Source organism: Podarcis filfolensis, assembly GCF_964270895.1.
Source record: "Podarcis filfolensis genome assembly, chromosome: Z".
Lineage (NCBI taxonomy): Eukaryota > Metazoa > Chordata > Lepidosauria > Squamata > Lacertidae > Podarcis > Podarcis filfolensis.
The window spans coordinates 19,599,587-19,618,933 of record NC_139617.1 but is presented as its reverse complement, the minus strand read 5'-3'; the positions used below and the strand labels follow the sequence as shown (position 1 = coordinate 19,618,933).

The 19,347-nt window shown below is 46.5% G+C and overlaps 1 protein-coding gene across 1 annotated transcript; it reads right to left on the bottom strand.

The window, feature by feature from the left end:
- Window positions 1-1,956: 1,956 nt before the first annotated feature.
- LOC310754274 (brain-specific homeobox/POU domain protein 3-like) lies at window positions 1,957-16,877 on the bottom strand. Its single transcript, XM_083596060.1, has 3 exons — window positions 16,819-16,877; window positions 3,512-3,842; window positions 1,957-2,928 (listed from the first exon to the last, which is right to left on the bottom strand). Exons 2-3 carry the CDS (start codon window positions 3,791-3,793, stop codon window positions 1,999-2,001), a joined length of 1,212 nt encoding a protein of 403 aa, XP_083452186.1. The 5' UTR covers window positions 3,794-3,842; window positions 16,819-16,877; the 3' UTR covers window positions 1,957-1,998.
- Window positions 16,878-19,347: the final 2,470 nt, after the last annotated feature.

Below are 19,347 nucleotides of genomic sequence, written 5' to 3'. Positions count from 1 at the left end.
CTACACTACAAAGAGGAAGGGGAGGGGAAGAGCAACGCCAGAGGTTTGTAAGCTACGAAGGTTCCAAAGGAGTGTTTGCAAAAGGAAGTAGTTACTGCGCAGCAACAAGGAAGACAAGTTGATTGTAGAGGGAAACTACCTCTTGGTTCCACTGGGTATAGCTATTTCCTTTCAACAGCATTTTGCGCTATGCGTTCTACTTTGTAACATTTTTAAAAATCGAGGAGAATAGTTCCCCGACCCAAGACATATAGAATAAAGAACCTTTGCTTGTAAACAGGGGGCGGTGACCTGAGTTGTGCTTAGATCCCGGGACTCACATTCCTTTCCTGCCCAGATCATCCAAAGCCGTGGAGCGGGGTGAGGTAAAACGTGCGTGTTTTATTTGAACTTGTGTAGCATACACGGACACATCATTTCATTCGTCACGCACTCACACAAACGAATAATACAATCTTTCTATTTTCTTTCCTTAAAAAACAGTGACATGGAGACCATTTTGCTATTACATAGGCAAAGCGAAACGAAATAAAAATATTTTTTTTTTGTTTTTTGTTTTAGAAAGTGCCAAGTTAAATCTTTGCAGAGGAAGAAGTTGTTTGCTAATAATTAATTTTGTTAACCACCGTGTTTGGTTTTTAAAAGAAGAAGACATAAATCAGAATATTTTACCTTCCTCACACTCCGCAGAAAACAAAACAATCTTTTGGATAGTTGCATTCTAGAAACAAAAATGAGAGGGAGGGGGTCCTGGTGGGGGCGACAAAAAGCGTGACTTGTTGTATAATAACAAACTCAAAACATCGAAGCAAAGGGGAAGCCTGAAGTCACAATATCTGCACACTTCCCTGGGAGTAAGTCCCATTGAACTCAATACGATTTACTTCTAAGTAGAGATGCGTAGGATTGCGCTGTGCGTTAGAAACCGAGGAGCTCCTTCTGCCCTTGCGACATTCATATCCACACACCCCCAGCGCAATTCCACAGGTTTGAAGAGTAATAAAGGCGATATTTAATGATTTGATTGTCAAAGCGCTGTTGTTGTTGTTGGTTGTACAGTGAAATTATACAGGATTAAATAGTTCAAGTGAAGTCAAATCAAAATTTTAAATCAAGCTCTCTCCACCATCACCCGGTTTTCCAAATCAGCCAGACAGGTTCCTTTGATATTTGCTCTTCTTTTCTCTCCCTCCCCCCTTTTAATTTTTTTTTTTTTTTTTTTTTAAGGATGAGGTAGGAACAGAAGATTTATTGCAAAGAATGCGGTTGGATTTTGCTGTGGGGCAAGGAGAGGATCGGAAGGCTGAAGCATGCGAGGCAAAGCCGGGTCTGGGATGGGGTGAAGAGTGCCGGAGAGGTAAGCCAATGGGAGCAAGGGTAGTAGTAATAATAATTAAAAAATCTCATCGAACAGAAGCCAGCAAAAAGTGTTAAAAAACAAACAAACTTTTGGAACTCGGGAGGAAAGAGGGAGTGTTTGTTTGCTTTCGGTTTCAAGCTTCCTTCCTTTCCCCCCTCCATATCTCGTTTGCTTGAAAATACAGGGATGGAAATGGGATGGAAATATGAAGTCCCTTTTTTCATTTAAAAAAAGAAAAGAAAAAGTAAACCCACGAAAAAGACTCAACTTTTTCACTCACCAGGAATATGGTACAGTAGCATAGGGGTTTTCCCCCTCACTCCTGTATATATCTATTGAAGTATTTGCATTGTTCTTTTACTTAGTAAACAAAGAGTCTTTATTCTCTCTTTCTTTCTTTCTTTCTCTCTCTCTCTCTCTCTCGGATGGGGCTGGTTGAGTTGTGTCTGCCTTTCGTTACCCCTCGGCCAAGGGAGTTCCAGTAAGTCCAACACAGGGTGCGCTATAGAGCTCCCCATGCTCGTGGGAGATGTTTTCACCCCTTTTAATTTTAGATTCATCATTGTCCCTCCGTTTTAGGCGTCCTTTTTGCCTTCTATCCCCCTCCGCTCTTCCTTCCCTTTCCCCATCCTCTCTCCTCAATAAGCGGCGGAGAATTTCATGCGCTTCTGCTTCTGCCTTTGATTGCAAAACCAGACCCTCACCACGTTCTTCTTCAGGTCCAGCTTCTCGGCGATGGCGGCGATCTTCTCCGACGAAGGCCGTGGCTGGACGGCGAAGTAGGCCTCCAGCGAGCGCTTCTCCGGCGCCGCGATGGAGGTGCGCTTGCGCTTCTTGTCTCCCGTCGAGTACACCTCGGGCTTGGCCATCTTCTCGCGCTGGGCCCGCTCCGCCTCCTCCAGCCAGGCTTCCAGGATGGGCTTGAGGGCCACCATGTTGTTGTGCGAGAGGGTGAGCGACTCGAAGCGGCAGATGGTGCTCTGGCTGAGGCATCCGACGCCGGGGATCTTGAGGTTGGCCAACGCGGAGCCCACGTCGGCCTGCGTCACGCCCAGCTTGATGCGCCGCTGCTTGAAGCGCTCCGCGAAGGACTCCAGCTCCCGCGGGTCCGTCTCTGTCTCCGGCCCGGCCAAGACAGTGTGCGATGCCAGGCCGTGGGGCGGGTGGTGGCCCATGCCCATGGGCGGCTGGCCGTGCGCTGGGTGCCCCATGGCATTGAGGGCCGGCAGGTGGGCGTGAGGGTGGGGGTGCGCGGGCGCTGCCCCCACGTCCGGTAGCGGCAGGGTTGAGTTGAGGTGCTCCAGCAGCTCGCCATCCAGGCCCTGAGCAGGCTGGTGATGATGGTGGTGATGGTGAGCGTGGTGCGAGTGGCCGCTCAGCACCGACGGGTGGTGCAGGTGCACCGACGACGAGGTGGGCGTGCAGGAGACCGAGACGCTGCTCATGGTGTGGTAAGTGGCGTCCGGCTTGAAGGGGTGGCTCTTCTGCGAGACAATGTCCACCGCCGCCAGGGCCTCGGCCCCGCGCAGCAAAGTCTCGTCCAGGCCGGCGAAGAAGTTACTTTGCAGCTGCGAGGGGGTGGGGAGAGAGATGGACAGAGCTCAGAGAGAGGCACGCAACCAGAGAAGGAAAGCAGGCACCTATCCACCACCTCCGACCCTAGCTGGGTCGCCTTGCTGCTGGGATATATCAAATGAACCTTTCCTGCCCCCCCTTTCTTTCCCGAAAGTATACCGTTTCCTACCTCCACGTGTCTCCCCTCCTCATTTGTGCCACGCAACTTTTGAGAGGAGGACTGGGCTTGGGTAAACAGGAAGGGCCGGGACAGTGCCGTCGGATCTCCGCAGAGTCGTCTTCTTCCTCTTTCCAGACTTTGCCCGAGTTATCTTTCGGGCTCACCCATCACCCCAAATGTCCCGCGCCCCTCTCTTCCCTCTTCCTGCACCCCCGACTTGGAAATTTGATTTGCACCTTCGCAGAGGCTCCCGTCTAGGGGATCGGAGAGAACCAGTCCAACTGAGTAGGTCACAGGGGTGGAGAAGGGAAGCAAGGGATCCAGGTACCGACATCCTTTCACAGAAATACTAGCTCCCACCTTCACTTTCCTCTCTCCCCCACCTCCATCCCCTTTCCGTAGAACCCGTTCCTTACCTGCGGGGCAGGCAAACAAGCCCTCCGGATGGCCTCGGAGCTGGAGTGGAGGTGGGTGTACTTGGGCTCGTGCAGGATGGGGTGCATGCTGAACGCCTGTTTGCTGTTCATGGACATCATGGTGGTGATTATGGTGGTGGCGGCGTTGGCGAGGAGCAGGAGGAGACCAGCAGGTGACCGCGCCAGCCCGGCTCCCCTTATTGTCTCTGCCGGCGCTCTTGCACTATCAATGACATTATAGAGCCGCCCAGACCACACCCTTCCAGCGGGCCGTCCTCCCATTGGCTGCGGGCGCAGGACTCCGCCCCGCCCACTTCCGAGATCTCCGAGCCTGAAAGGGATTTTATTTGGTTTAGCAGGAGAAGCGCTCACGCTCCTTGCTCGCCCTTTTGCCGCCAGAGCTCCCGGAGGCGGCTTGTCAAAGAAGAAAGAGGGCCAGGGAGCTTCGCTATTATTATTATTATTGTTATTATTGTTATCATTATTTATTTATCATCATCATTATTATTATTTATTATTATTAGTAGTAGTATTACATTAAAAACTTTTTTTTTTACTGTCACCTGTCCTGGAAATGAGTTATATCCATTGGCTGCGGCTGCCTGCCTTTGGGGAGTGACCTCCTGCTCATTCTGTTAAACGGGGGTGCGGGGGGGGGGAAGAAGTCTTGCACTGACTACCACTGTTCTAGCCCTATCTGAATTAAACCTCACGTGCAGTAAGCAGCAGAGTTAAGGAAGCAGAAAAAAAATATCAGCGTCAGGACATATGGGGAGAGAAATACAAGGATAAGCAGTTCCGACCGGGGGGAGGGGAAGTCCTAGCAGCCCCCTCCAAAACAATGTATCTGAAAGTTGTGCTTTTGAATTGCCTCTGCCAGTGAAAATGAGGTCTTGATTTCTGTCCTTGATCTCCTTGCTTCTTTACCTTATTATGGATAAGCACCTGCGTTAGGACCAACCAAAATGTCTCAAGAATGTATTTCCCCTGTTGTGGCTTTTGGATTTCCACTCTTGACATAGACTAACATGGGAGTCTTCAATTTTAATGTGCTTGCTGCTAGCCTGCTTCTCCTTACTCTCTGATTCAGTGTCTCTCCACTGATGGAGAAAAATGGAGTGACGGCGTGCTGCCAAAGAGCAGATGATAAACTTTGGCTGTCTTCACATTACCATTTACTCTGGCTCCAGCGCCGCCCCCCCCACTGGTTTTTGAATCTGTGTATACACGTCACACAGAACTATCCTGTAGTTTCTTGAGCAATGCTGCTCTTCGATGTGCTTTCCCCCGAACCACCTTTTCAGTCCAAAAGGAAAACCACCACATTTCACCACATTTACTGGTACTTCTCAGTGAAGCTAAGGCTTGTGCATTTGTGCATATGTGCAGCTGACAGTATATGCACTGATGATAGCTTTATGAATACAAGTTGGGAGGGGTTGTAGATGTGCAGAGACCAAACAGGTAGTGCACACTGGGATAATATCACCCCCCCCCCCCGGTGTGTACCACAGTATGCAAATGTGGCTTGAGACACAGTGGCCTTAGTTTGCCTACCCATGGAATAAATTCTAAGGCCTGGGGGCCAGATCTGGCCCAATCACCTTCTAAATCCAGCCTGCGGACAGTCCAGAAATCAGCGTGTTTTTACATGAGTAGAATGTGTCCTTTTATTTAAAATGCATCTCTGGGTTATTTGTGGGGCATAGGAATTCGTTCATTTCCCCCCTCCAAAATATAGTCCGGCCCACCACAAGGTCTGAGGGACAGTGGACCAGCCCCCTGCTGAAAAACGTTTGCTGACCCCTGATCTATTCTGACTCTCTTCGCAATGGCTCATCAGAGTATTAGTAGTCAGAGCATTGGTAAGAGGTTTTTTCACATCACCTGCTAATTTCTATCTACAGGTGTCAGGGACTGAGCTAGAGACCTTAAGCATGCACAACATGGGCTTAACCACTGAGCTTCAGTCTGTAAATAGGAGACATTTTGTAATCACATAGAATCCTAGAATTGTATAATTGGAAGGGATCCTGAGGGTCATTTACTCCAACCAATTGCAATGCATGAATCTCAACTAAAGCATCAATGGCAAATGGCCATCCAACCTCTGCTTAAAAACTTCCAAGGAAGGAGAGTCCTCCACCTTCCCAGCTCTTGCCATCAGAGAGTTGTTTCTGATGTTTAGTCGGAATCTCCTTTCTTGTAACTTGAATCCATTGGTTTGAGTCCTACCCTCCGGAGCAGGAAAAAGCAAGCTTGTTCCACCTTCCATGTGACCCTTTAGATATCTAAATATGGCTATCATATCTGTTCTCAGTCTCCTCTTTTCCAGGCTAAACACACCCAGCTCCCTCAAGCATTCCTCAAAAGGCTTGATTCCCAGATCCTTGATCATCTTGGTTGCCCTCCTCTGCACACATTCCAGCTTGTCAAAATTCTTCTTAAATTGTTGCACCTAGAACTGGGCACAGTATTCCAGGTGTGGTCTGCCCAAGGCAGAATAGAGTGAGACTATTACTTCCCTTGATTAGGACATTATACTCCTGTTGGTGCAGCCTAGAATAGCATTAGCTTTTTTTTGCTGCTGCATCAGACAGTTGACTCATGTTAAGCTTGTGGTCTACTAAGACTCCTAGATCCTTTTCACATGTACTGCTGGCAAGCCAGGTACCCCCAATTTTATGTTTGTGCAGCTGATTCATCCCGTTTAAGTGCAGAACCTTACATTTATGCCTATAGAAATTCATTTTGTTAGCTTGGGCCCAGTTCTCTAACATATTAAGGTCATTTTGAATTCTGTTTCTGTCTTCTGTAGCATTAGCTACCCCTCCCAGTTTGGTATCATCTGAAAATTTGATGAATTTCCCCTCGATTCCTTCATCTAAGTCATTTATAAAAATGTTGAACAACAATGGACCCAGGACAGAATCCTGAGGAGCCCCACTGTTCACTTTTTCCCAGGATGTTTAGGAACCATTACTGCGCACTCTTTGGGTTTGTCAGTCAACCAGCTACAAATCAACCTAAGAGTAACCTCATCCAGTCTACATTTTACCAGCTTCCATACAAGAATATCATGGGGGACTTTGTCAAAGGCTTCACTGAAATCAAGATACACAATGTGCACAGCATTCCCCTGATCCACCAAGCTTGTAACTGTATCAAAAGAAAAGAAAAGAAAAGAAGGTGCCATCTAGGGGGGCAGGGGGCCGAGGCCCCCAAAAAAAATTCAAGGAGGGGGCTGAGCCCCATCAAAATTCCATGCTTCTGCCAATTAAATGTGTTGTCATGATTCCTATTCCAAGTATCCTGACTGAGGCATGTACGAGTCAGAAAGTTAGCTTAATTCAAGGCATGCAACGGTACAGGTCAGGCTTGACATAGGTACAGATTGCCATGGACAGGATTATGTGGGAATGTTCAGGGTGGCAGGAGAGGATATATTGTTTATTAATATCCTTCCTAACTTGCGCTAGCAAGTTCCTTTACTTAGCAGAGTTTACATTCCCCTGTACACAGCAGAAAACTAGTTGCAAACTCGTGTGAGTTTCTTAAAACAATACGCAATTCAATCTGGTTTATCCAGACTGAAATTTGCTCTAATATTTTCCTGGTTGGACCCCTTGAATCCCTCCTAAAAGAATAAAGACACCAAGGTCTTATAAGCAATAAAAAGAAAGTTTACTCAGAAAGTTTAATCAGGCAGAGCACAGTGTGATCCCTGAAGGCAGGTGTTAGGCTTAAAGTTACAAACTTATACTAACAGGTTTATTCCATAAGGGAGATGACCTGGGGCAGCCAGGAGTTCATTCCAGGAAGTTCGCAGGATGAAAGGAAGATGGAAAAGAGAGAGAGTGGCAGCATGCCTTGTCCTTTTATCAGGTCTGGAAAGGTCATGCCCATACAAGGAAGGATGCTCCAGGCCAGGAGGAACAGGAAGTTTCAACTGGCTGGACCAAACATCCCCTTGCATGTTCACTCTCGGAAAACAAGGAATGTTGTACTTGACTGCTCTCAGTGGATTATATCCCACAGATTAGAGAATTCATGAGTGGCATCAGGAGTCCAAGATTTGATGCAAGTGACAAAGATATCTCAACAGATGGATTTGCCCCTCCTACCATCATTTAAAGGCAAGACACGGCATGCTTGCACCTTCCAGGATTGGCTGCAGGCTTCCAAACCATGAATGATTGACGTTTTCATAGAGGGGGTAATCTGATACTCCAAAACATTACATCATGGCTCTGAGGAGTGGGACTTCCTGTATTGTCATCTGTCATGGGGTGGGACACACAACATCACCTGCCAAATCCTAAAAGGGAAGGAGCTTAAGAATTTGATGAGATGCATTCTACCTATGCTATTCATGTGACTTTCTCTCGCTAAGAGATTGCTGTACTTAAAGGTTTGCTGCACTTCAAGGTGCATGCTTCGCTGGAGGCATGGACAACAGAAGAAGTGGTGCCTAGTCCTAGGAGATGGGACTGAGATCAGCCACCCCTGGCTCCTTCCTCTGCTGACTAGTCTCTCATCCTTGCAGGTTGGTGCCCTTTCTCATTGCTAAGGGCCCCCTCAATTTTATCGATGGAGGTTGACGGGGAGCCGGCAGGACTGCTTTCGCTCCCCAGTTCCTAAAGACAAACAAACAGGGCCCCTATCCTCTCTCTTGGGCCACTCCACACACATAGTATCATCTGCCTCCTTCTGCTCCTGCTCTTCACCTGAGAGCAATTGCTACCCCAGTGCTGAGTCAACTATGGCTCACAACAGCTATGGTGCTCATCTTGAAAGCATTCAGTGTTTTGGGACCCAAATACAATTAGAAGCTCCTCGCCCTAGATCAGTCTGCCTGTGTAGTAGAATTAACAGAGGAGGATTTTAATCATGTTCTACCATTATGGGGGGTTCATTCAATTGTGATGAAGTTTGTGTAATGCCCTCCATCTACACAGGAGCAGTCCTACCGTTAGGGAGTGTGAGGCAGCCACTTCAGGCATGAGATTTACCAATGAGATTTCGATGGTATGGTGGGGTAGAATGTTGACCCCAGAGGAAATTTGTGTCTGTGGCAATGTCAGAAGGACTATCCTGTTGGTCTACTTATGTGTGAAATGCACAATAAAAAGGGTGCTGGGAGGAACGGTTCGTGCCTGACAGAATTTGATTAAGGCTAATTTCATGTGAGTGAGGAGAGTCCAGAGGGAAAGGAGAAGAGGGGAGCCAAAACAGATGCAGCAATGAATGGAGGATGGTGGTGGGGTGGAGGATCTTCTGCCTGTGATCAGGGCAGATGTGTGGCAAGGGTGCTCTCTTTCTTTTGCCTGCCAGCCCACTGGGTAGGGATGAAGACAGCAAGATAATGGGGTGCCAGAGGGAGAAATAAGGTGGTGCCTCCCATTATTTGTTCTGGCCCTGCCCACTGTCAACATGTGACCCCTGATAAATTGCCATTGAGGGAATGGGCTCTTAGATAAGGGTGGAAAGTCTCCTTCCTTTGCTGTAACCACTAGACAACAGTGAGGAGGAGACCCATGGTTGAGGTTGTGTATCATTGCCATCATGGCTTGGAGTGGCAAGGGAAGTTTGTAACCTAGTTGATCTAGTTAACTTCGAAGAAGGGCTGAGGCCTAACAAGCATATCAGCCTAGCCCCAGGGGCAATAAACCACAAGGCGCTGATTATGAGGATGCCCATAGATGCTAGGGAGATTAATCAGGTCTGTAAAAACCTTTATTAAAAAAAAAAAAAAACCTGACCCACTTTGTACTAAAGGAGAGCTCTTAATTTAAAAAGTGCAATTGCCCACTGAAGGTGCCAGGAGGGAATTCATCGAGGCCAGCTGCCTTTTCCCTCAGCGTTAATCCTGCTTAGGATTTTAAATGGACAACTTGGTGAGTTTCCGGAGCGAACGCAGCTTCTTCCATTAAGAAGCGGGAATCTTTTTAACGGGTCACCCAGGCAGCAAAATGCCCCTCTTGCCGCCTCCTACATTAGAAGAAGGGCTGGCATCCCTACCACTCCAACTCTTGGTAGAGAAGGGAGTGTGAGGGAAAAGAATAAAAGGAAAAGAAATTACAGATGGGGCAAAGTGTGTCTCTACTTTTTAATACTAAATTATTCACCATAAGTAAAATCATGTGTGTCAATTGTGAAAAGAGTCCAATTTGTTTGATTTACATGGCAGGGGGGGTGCCCTCGGGTAGGGGGTGTTTAACTACCTCCTTTAATGCAATTGCCTGTGGCAGCTCACTAAATATTTTATAGGCAGCCTCTGCAAAAAGTGAGGCTGCCTCATCTGATCTGCGCTTGCAGCCCATCCTGTGTATAAAATGGATCTGCTTGGGCAGTCAGAAGAAACCAAACTTATTTTAATTGAGTTAAGCAGCACAATAAAACCACCTAGGCAGTCCAAAATACAAAACAAAAAACCCTACCACTAACAAAGTCCTAACATGTCTGGGGAAAAGCAACAGTTTTCCCCTGGAAAATATATTGACTCCTTGATCCTAATGGTGAACTTAAAGTTTGGAGCTGCAGAGAAATATAATTTCTATAAGAAGCCTAGAAAAGTTTCAGGGATTCGAATTAAGATATGTTCTGAAGTCTTGGCAATATACAAAATGTTAATACAGTAACATAAATCAATGGTTTAGGTATTGAAAGACATATTAATAACTTGACAGATGTAATTATTTCCCTAAAGTATGGGAGTGTGTGTGTGTGTGCTTGTCCAATCCTCCCTAAGTCTGGGAAGCAAATAGCCTTATACCTCAAATGCATTGTAGTCTGACTTCCAACTTGTTAGACTATCAAAGAGCTTTCTTGTTTTTGACTTTCGTATCAGTCACTTTTCAAGGGATGATAAGCAAAAGAGAAATCAATAGATTTCATAGAGGCTCCTGAGTAATGCTGCCTTTCCCTGGGGCTTCCCTCTATGCACGGGTGTTACACAGATTGTGGGGACACTCAAAATGGGTTTGGCAGGAAGTTCCAGACATGCTCAGATGTCCATATCCTCAGGTCAAGTTATTTATCACCATTTGCCCTGGCAGTGGTGGATGCTGGGAGGTGTCCTTCAGAACAAGCAATTTTTCACAGTACTGTGCACCCACAGCTGGCAAGCATTTGCACTATTGATCTGGGGAGAAGAAGCGCAAGCCACCAGTGTCAACAGCTGTGTCAAAACACAGAGCTATTAATTGAGAGCCTCTGGTTGGCTTTGTAACATTTGGTAGTGCTAGAAAACAACTGGGAAGGGCCTCCTTTTAGTCAAGCATTGTACTGAAAAGGCCACTGAACAGGATGCCAAGAAGCCCACAGATCTTAAAGTGGCCACCCTTTAACAAAGGAATTTCAAAGGGGGCTTTAAAGTGGAATAGCTGACTTATATCAGTAAATTCAATTCTACTCATTTGAGTCTGAATGGAGAAAATGGTTTCCTGTCCCATTACATATGTTAATCAACAAAGCATTGCTAAGTTGGTTGTTTTATCACCTCTCACTGCTGTTTAAAGGGTCACTGAGGGGGTTTTTGTTTTGTTTTTTGCATGCATGCATGCGTGCATTCTAGTTCTAACAGGTTTGCCACAAGCTGTACTTTTTGCATTTCATTTCCCACACAACTTACAATTCCACTTCACCACCACCGTGTGTCTGTGTGTTTGTGCATGCATTTGGTGCATTATGCATTTGGTGAAATAGGGGTGGGGAACCTCTTTCATCCCAAGGGCCAGATTCAAATACGACCAGCCTTCTGAGAGTTGCATGCCAAGGTGCAAGTGGGCAGGACCAAAGTGAGTGGCACAGAAAATACTCTGGCTGTGTACACACATTTAAAGCACATTCCTCCCTCAGTCCCACAGAATTATTGGAGCTCCAATTTGTTAAAGGTGCAGGGAATTGCCGTTCTGTGAGGTGCAAATGCCACTTCTCAGTATTTGGAACAGGACAGGGGGTTGCTTTCAATGCATGGTGTGCATGCAGCAAAAGCAAAATAAAGGAAGAAAAGAAGAAATAAAATTTCCTCCAGTGGAATAAATTAAAAATAATTATAATTAGGAAAAACTGAGAAATGAAGAAATACAATCCCCTCCACTGAAAACACACACACACACACACACACACACACACACACACACACACAGTATATATAAAAAAACTACAAATATATTCTTCTATCACTAGTGGGCCTCCTTGCACACATAGGTTTGCCCCAAATAATGTGCAGGGGATAGGGAGTGGGATAGGAAAACAGAGAGAGAGAGATAATTCTTGCACTTTTGAATTGATCCCCCACACTCCTGCCTTTCTTCAGCACCTATTGGATTTTGTTGGTGGGGAGTATGAGTGAGTATGAGATTCAGGAACACTGAAAACAGGCATCTCATTCCTGGTAAAACTAAGCTGTTATAACCTTGATGACTCTTGAGGCATTTATTACCCCCAGTTGAGGTTCCATTAGGATGACCCACCAACACCAGTTGATTCTCAGTAACCTCCCACTTGCCCACCTTCTTACTTACAACTAGTTCAAGGGGTGTCCCTGGCTGGCAGCCTCCTCTGCCTTAGCCTCCAGGTGTTGGCTCTTGTAGAACTCAGCAGGGAAAAGGATGGCGACAAAAACTAGAAGAAGCTGGTTCTCCCTGTTGCTGGCTCTTATTCCACCTCTAGTTGCCTTCCCTGTCTCACCAGCTCTCCAGGCCACCAGCCATCACTGACTACCCCTTTTTAAGAGAGGCTCCTTCCTTGCATTCCAGTGCAATTTCTCCACCCCAAGAGAAGTATCTCTCAGTCAACAAGCTCTGCTAAAGAACGGTAGATAGCCAGTAGTTCATACAGGAGGAAGCAGAAGGTGACCACCTGACCCTCTGGTTAGAAAAGTACAGCTTGCCATGATCTCATGAACATGCTGGCCCCCAGTGAAGAGCTCACCCTCTCTTTCCTCCCTGCTTTTTAACCTTAGGACAAAAACTGGGGCTACAGGTTGTGTCCAAGGGGGAGAGCTTTTAACCATGATCTCAGGTTTCAATGACATGCTGAGGCAAACCTTGGCTTGGCTGCAGTCCTGCACTGGCCAGAAAGCCAAGGGAGGAACAAAGTGTTTGTAATCTCCTCCTTGGGAACCAGTGCATTCATTTTAAACTATAGCATGATGTTCAAATGCAGCCATTGTCTGCCAGACTCCCTACCCACTTAAAGCTTCCTATTTTAATTTCTAGCTTGTTGATGTACATTTACCTGATGGGGAAAACAAGTAGCATCAGCTGAAAGGGCTGGTAATCATCAGAATGGAAGAAAGGGTGTAAGTCTTTCCTCTTCTACTGCAAAAACCCAACATCTGAAGCTGATATTTGTTTAGGGCAGTAGTGGTCTCCAAGCAGCTCTGCCTGGCACCAGAGACTGTCCCTAGTGCATGCCTCCTCCCCAAGATACACCCCTCACCAGCTTTCTTTCTCAGTCTCTCCCAAAGCCTTTGACTGGCTGGAATCTATTCTTGAACTGAGACAATGCTTGCAGCTTGCTGGATGGGACATAGATGTGTGTGGATGCAGGTGTGTAGAAACCCCTGGCTTTGGCATGGGTGGAATGTACTCTACTGTACAAGAGTAAAAGTTTTATCTGTTGCTCCATCCACTTTTCCATCTGGCCCCACCCATGTGGTCTCTGGAAGATTGCCCACAAGGAATGCAGCCCTTGAGCTGCAAAGGGTTGCAGAGACTTAGACAGGGTAGGGCTGCAGAAGCACGTCTGTGGAGGCTGTCATGATGACCACCTGCACTTCAGAAGTGACCCTTACATCACTCGCTTTGGAGAAGGAATCCTCATTTGGAACCTGTCTCCACTGCACCCTGCAGAGCTTTTGGACCATAGGAAGACCACATGGCTCCAGGAAACACAAGCCACAGAATGACTCCCTTGTGTACTGGCAGGCGACTACAGTGGGGAGATGGCTGTGTTCAAACCTGCACCTGGGAGCAAAGCCCAACTTGCAGTATCCATTGCACAGCCACTGGGGTCTTGCAGCCAAAGGGAAGCCAAGGCTAGGCACTCTGGGATTCTTCTGCTGTGTCCCTGGAATCCCCCTTCAGCAATAATTTCAGACCTTCAGAATTCCTAGAAGACATGCAAAGGCTTGAGTGGTAAATATTTAATACAGAGAACACTCCCTTCTCCTCACCTCATGCATATTAATGTTATTAAACCATCTCTTTCAGCAAGCAGCAATTGGCTCCTCTACTTCTGACTCCTGCGCTCCCTCCTGTGGGGCAGTAGAGAGGGAGGGCAGAGACCTCAGAGAAAAGATTGGACGAAGCTGTTGAGCACCCATGAAGGATGTTGAGGGGCTTGGCAAAGCCAGGTTGGAGGAGTGAAGTGCGTATTGCCGGGGGGGGGGGGTGAATTGGAAAATGTTCCCTATGCAAATCACAGTAATTCAGATGGAGGTAATTTGCATTGGAAAATCTTCAGTTTGCATTGGATAAGATGTCTGCCCAGGAAGTGATCTAATCTGGCATGGCATTATCTCACTTACATTTGGTAAGCAAAGCTACAATGAAACCCCATTGATCCCTGCCATTGATATAGTCAGCAGCCTATTCAGGGTTGCAAGCTACATCCCCCCCAGAGAGGTTTCCTCTGTTTTAAAGGATTGTGACCTGATTTTAAGACATTTATTCCAGTGCTTCTGTTGCAGGGAGTCTTCAGAATCTAAGTCAGACGGTAGAGCAAAATTTCCCATCACCGCCCCCCCAAACATGGCCGCTCCACAGAGCCTGGCTGCCTCCCTGCCTCCCATTGTGCCTGAGCTCCTGCCAGCTCTGCCACTGCCACTGAATACTTGCCCACAGCTTCACTTATGCTGATGCTACAATGCAGCAGTGGCAGTGAGGCACAGTATTAGTGGTGAGGGCACATCAGTGGTGGCAGCATGGGTGAAGCCATGGTGGGGCTGCTGCTGGTGAACTGGGACTGGCAACTGTGTAACCGTTGAGACAGGGAAGGGCAGGGTGGATAATGCTTGAAATTGCTTCACCTCACCAAAAAGCCAGCCTTGGCCCTCTCTTTCTAAGCCTCATTGAATTCCTGTTCAGTTCAACAGAGCTCCACTTGGAGCTGTCCATGGTCCTGCTAATTTGTTTGAACTCCTGCTCCTGTGTTAAATAGTCTGCTTGAACTTTGGCCTGGCCTACAAATTCCACCTGGAACATTCTTGACATTAGAGGCTTAATGTGGTTTAACATGTTCCCTCTTTCCAGGGAACCAAACTACAATTCCTTTTTGGGGGACAGGAGGCGGGCACGTGTGGAGGACTCCCTGGTCCTGAATGGGGTAACTGTGTCGCTGAAGGGTCCTTCAGCCTGGGGGTCATTCTGGACTCATGAATGATGCATGGAGGTGCAGGTCAATTCTGTGTCCAGGGCAGCTGTTTATCAGCTCCATCTGGTAAGCAGGCTGAGACCCAACTGTCTTGCAAGAGTGGTGCATGCTCTTGTTATCTCTCGCTTGGACTACTGCAATGTGTTCTATGTGGGGCTACCATTGAAGGTGACCTGAAAACTACAACCAATCCAGACTGCGGCAGCTAGACTGGTGACTGTTCTCGAAGCTACCAGCATGAGTTTGACCAAACTGCGGGAGGCAGTGGAAGGCAGGACTGCCTGGCGTGCTCTGGTCCATGGGGTCACGAAGAGTCGGACATAACGACTAAACAACAACAGCAGTGTACCTGTCTGTAACGTATCTTGCGTGTATCATTTGGCAGCAATATAAAGGACACCAGCTGCCTTATTTTTAGCATTTTAGATGTTGTACTCATGGTGGCTCCCTGGCCATCTTTTTATATGCTCCAGATTGTCCTCTGATGCACCGCTTTCTCCTCATGGTCCAAATTTCCAGTCATCTCTCCAAATTTAAATCAATGCTTCCTCCTTCCCCCGCTTACTTTCTGAGAGGTGATGTCACTGATGACCTGTCTTCTCCTTCCTCTGTAATGGCTGGCGCCTGGGCTATTATATCCCAGCTGCTCAGCTCTGATTGGCTGACAGCCAGTCCCAACCTCATAAACAATGGCTGCGTTGCTGTAAATGGCTGTTCAGGAGGAAGAGGGAAGTGGGAAAAGAGCTAGAGGAAAGGAAAGAGAAGGAGGAGGAGATATTGTTGGAAACAGCTTTTCGACTAAGGCGGGGACTTTACCAGAAGAAGAGGCATGTGAGCTGTCAAATGATTATTGGCACTGATCAGCAAAAAAGCTTTATTTGCAAAAGGCATATTTGTGCTGTTTAGTGGGTTTTTAAACATTGGAACTAGGGGACGTGGGTGGCGCTGTGGGTAAAACCTCAGTGCCTAGGACTTGCTGATCGTAAGGTCGGCGGTTCGAATCCCCGCGGCGGGGTGAGCTCCCGTCTTTCGGTCCCAGCTCCTGCCCACCTAGCAGTTCGAAAGCACCTCTAAGTGCAAGTAGATAAATAGGTACCACTTTATAGCGGGAAGGTAACGGCGTTTCTGTGTGCGGTGCTGGTGCTGGCTCGCCAACTGCAGCTTCATCACGCTGGCCACGTGACCCGGAAGTGTCTTCGGACGGCGCCGGCTCCTGGCCTCTTAAGTGAGATGAGCACGCAACCCTAGAGTCGGACACGACTGGCCCGTACGGGCAGGGGTACCTTTACCTTTACCTTTAAACATTGGAACTAGGTATGGAATATTGCTGATTGTATGCTGAAATTAATTTGCCCCGAGAAATTATCCCAAAGGTTACAATGCCCCAGTTGGTGTTATGTGGGAAGAACTGCAAGGTAGGAGTAGCTGTGCTCTCCTGGTCTAGACACTGTTCTCTGCATTGGCCATGGAGTTGGTTTGGGGTGGAAGTGGGTGCTTACTTCTTGCTCCACTGTGAAAACCAAGACAGCTGGAATATGAGCAGACATCAAGAATTCGGTAAGGGAGCCTGTTCCTTTGTGCAAAAGTAAAAAATGTACAGGTTAGGGGCAATCCCTGCAGAGCCTGTAAACAAATTTATTCAAATGTGTTTGCAAGCCAACTTGTACTATGTTAAAATCCTTTCCAGACATTTTGTTGAAAAACTGCAACAATATTTTCAAAAAAAACAAAGCATCATCAAGACACTAAAAATATGGCATTGTTCTGAATGATTATATCTTGCCTCACATTGTCCCCCAAAATCATAGGATTACAAAGTTGGAAAGCACCTTGGAAGTCATTTAGACCAACCCACAAGTCAGTGCAGGAACTTGTAACAAGTACAGCATCCCTGGCAGATAGTTGTTGAGCTTCTGCTTGCATACCTTATGGACCTGGGTGCTCCCCTTGCATGAGCAGATGTCTATTGCTAGGTGACTTTCCCTTGCACCCTTGGAAAGGAGCTGTATTTGCGCCCCTCCTAGGAAAAAAAATAACTTTACCATAATAACCACATTAGAAATTACTACATTTTACACAACCAAAGATCTTGAAGTGTCCAGATTGAGGGCAACGCAAAGAGGAAAGGTAAAAAAAGATGTCATGCACTTTTGTGCCATGGTGCAAAGAAGGATTGGAAGCTTTTCCTGCGTTTGATCTTGCGGCAACAGCAACATTGCATCACCACGCACATATACATCATACACTCCATAGTCTGATAGGTGCATCCCTGGAAGGGCAGGTTTCACAAACGCTAGGCCACTGCTTTCTGCATGTACAAATTATGCCAAATTTCAGGAGAGGAGCTGCAGTAATTTTCCCATAAGGGAAGACATTACAGTTCTGGGAGGTGGGGTAAAGTGCACAAGAGCCAATGCTATCAGGACATTTCACAATGGGCAAAATGAAGGGTTGTAGGGATGGGGGTTGAAGATGAAAGTGTGATAAATAGATTCATTTCCACCACAATATTACATAGTAGCATTCCATTTTGTGTCATGCATTTGATTGCTTTTGATTTCATTTCAGATTGCCCTAGGTGAAAGCATATTAAGCACTAAGCACTAGGGATGAGTGAATCTGTCAGTTTTGGTTTCTCTCAGGTTCTTAATTTTCGAATCTTAAGTTCAATTCACCACTATATCAGTTTTCAAATTCACTTTTTAAATAGTCCTCTTGAAAATTTGTCAGCCTTCCAGTGCAAATTTCCTCTAATATACACAACTGTATGTGTGTACTTTTGCTTAAAATACACATTGTTGCAAGCAATTTCCCCTAGTCCAATGCGTTTTTATATATCACGAATATATGCATTTTTAGGCACACTTTACTCTAGTATATGCATTTGTATACACATTGCTTGACTGGAAAACTGCATTCCAAAAATGAGAGAAGTGTTAATTTTGAAGGATGACTGTTCTGGTTCTCATATTGTTTTGGAAAGTGCCAATTAGGTGCAGATTTGCCTTTAAATATGAACTAAATCAGATTTCTCCCTGTTCCTTACTAAACATGGAATCGGTGGTGTTTAAGGGATACAGTGGCAGAAGTGGAATGATATGGCAATTTGCTTAATATCTTAAAAAAACAAAAACCTGTTAGATAATAGAGCACCAAACCATCCTTGTGAGAGGGCTGCTCCCCCCAATCAACACGGCCAACTCAGCAAGGTTGCCACAGCCATGGCCATTCTTCATGCTGGCCAGCAGGATGCTTGCAAAATCTACTAACCCAACAGTGACTGAAGGGCCCCACAGTTGTTCCAGTCCAGCAATTCTTACCCATGCAGCAAATGGCTCACCAATGGACCTTCCTGGTGGGACTCCAAATAGGCCTTTCACAAGACTAATAAGGACTCATGGATGTACCATGAATGTGCAATACATGTAGACAGGCAGGGTCGCATCCTCTAGGTCAACAAAAATAAAATGGCTAGGTTGTACTCAGGTGAAGCGCAAACAGAAGCAGGGGAAGTGGCAATAGAAAACCCCCAAGAAAGCCTCTTTACCCATCAAATATATATCTGAAATACTGCCTCCGCTATAGACCTTTATAATAAGATCAGCAGAGAGGAACCTCTTGATAGTTCCACCACGCACAGAAGTTGAGGGAGGGCAACCAGGAGAGCGCATTCTCTGTAGCAGCTCTTAGGTTGCAGAATTCCTTCCTCACGTAAGTATGTTCATTAGATAGTTTCTATCATGTGTGGAAGATGCTCCTCTTTACCCTGGTCCTCAACACCTAAGATATTATACACACACACGCACACACACACACACACACACACAAACAAACACACACACACACACACACACACATATATATACACATACACACACAGTGGTACCTCTAGTTGTGAACTGGCCCATTCACAACCTGAGAGGAACGCAACCCGCATCTGCGTATCTGTGTATGCGTGGGTCGCAATTTGACGCTTCTGTGCATGCGTGTGATGTCATTTTGTGCGTCTGCGCATGCACAAGTGGCAAAACCCGGAAGTAACCCTTTCCGGTACTTCCGGATTGCCATGGGATGTAACCTGAAAATGCGCAACCTGAAGCAAACGTAACATGAGGTATGACTGTGTATATATATATATATGTGTGTGTGTGTGTGTGTGTTTATATTTTCAGGTACCATGCTATCCTGGTGGTGGTAATTTGTTTTGAACTATTTTTAATATTGGATTTTAAATTTCTGTAACCCACCCAGGGACCTTATGGTGAAGGGTGGGCGAGAAATCAAAGTACTATTAATAACAATACATGGATAAGCTTCCATGAGTTATTTTTACTCCCCAAATTTTCCACAGAAAGAGGGAACCTATATTAAAATGGGGGCCGGGGAGTATGGATTGGCCTTGTGATGATGGACACTGTAAAAACAAAACACCCCCCCCCCGCAAACAACTGTGT

What these genes read in the sequence shown, in the direction of transcription:
- LOC310754274 (XM_083596060.1), bottom strand. Translation starts at nt 3,793, where the DNA reads ATGGGAGGACGGCCCGCTGGAAGGGTGTGGTCTGGGCGGCTCTATAAT. An exon ending in CTTGTTTGCCTGCCCCGCAG is followed by an intron (nt 2,929 to 3,511) that starts GTAAGGAACGGG and finishes ACCCCCTCGCAG; the next exon opens with CTGCAAAGTAACTTCTTCGC.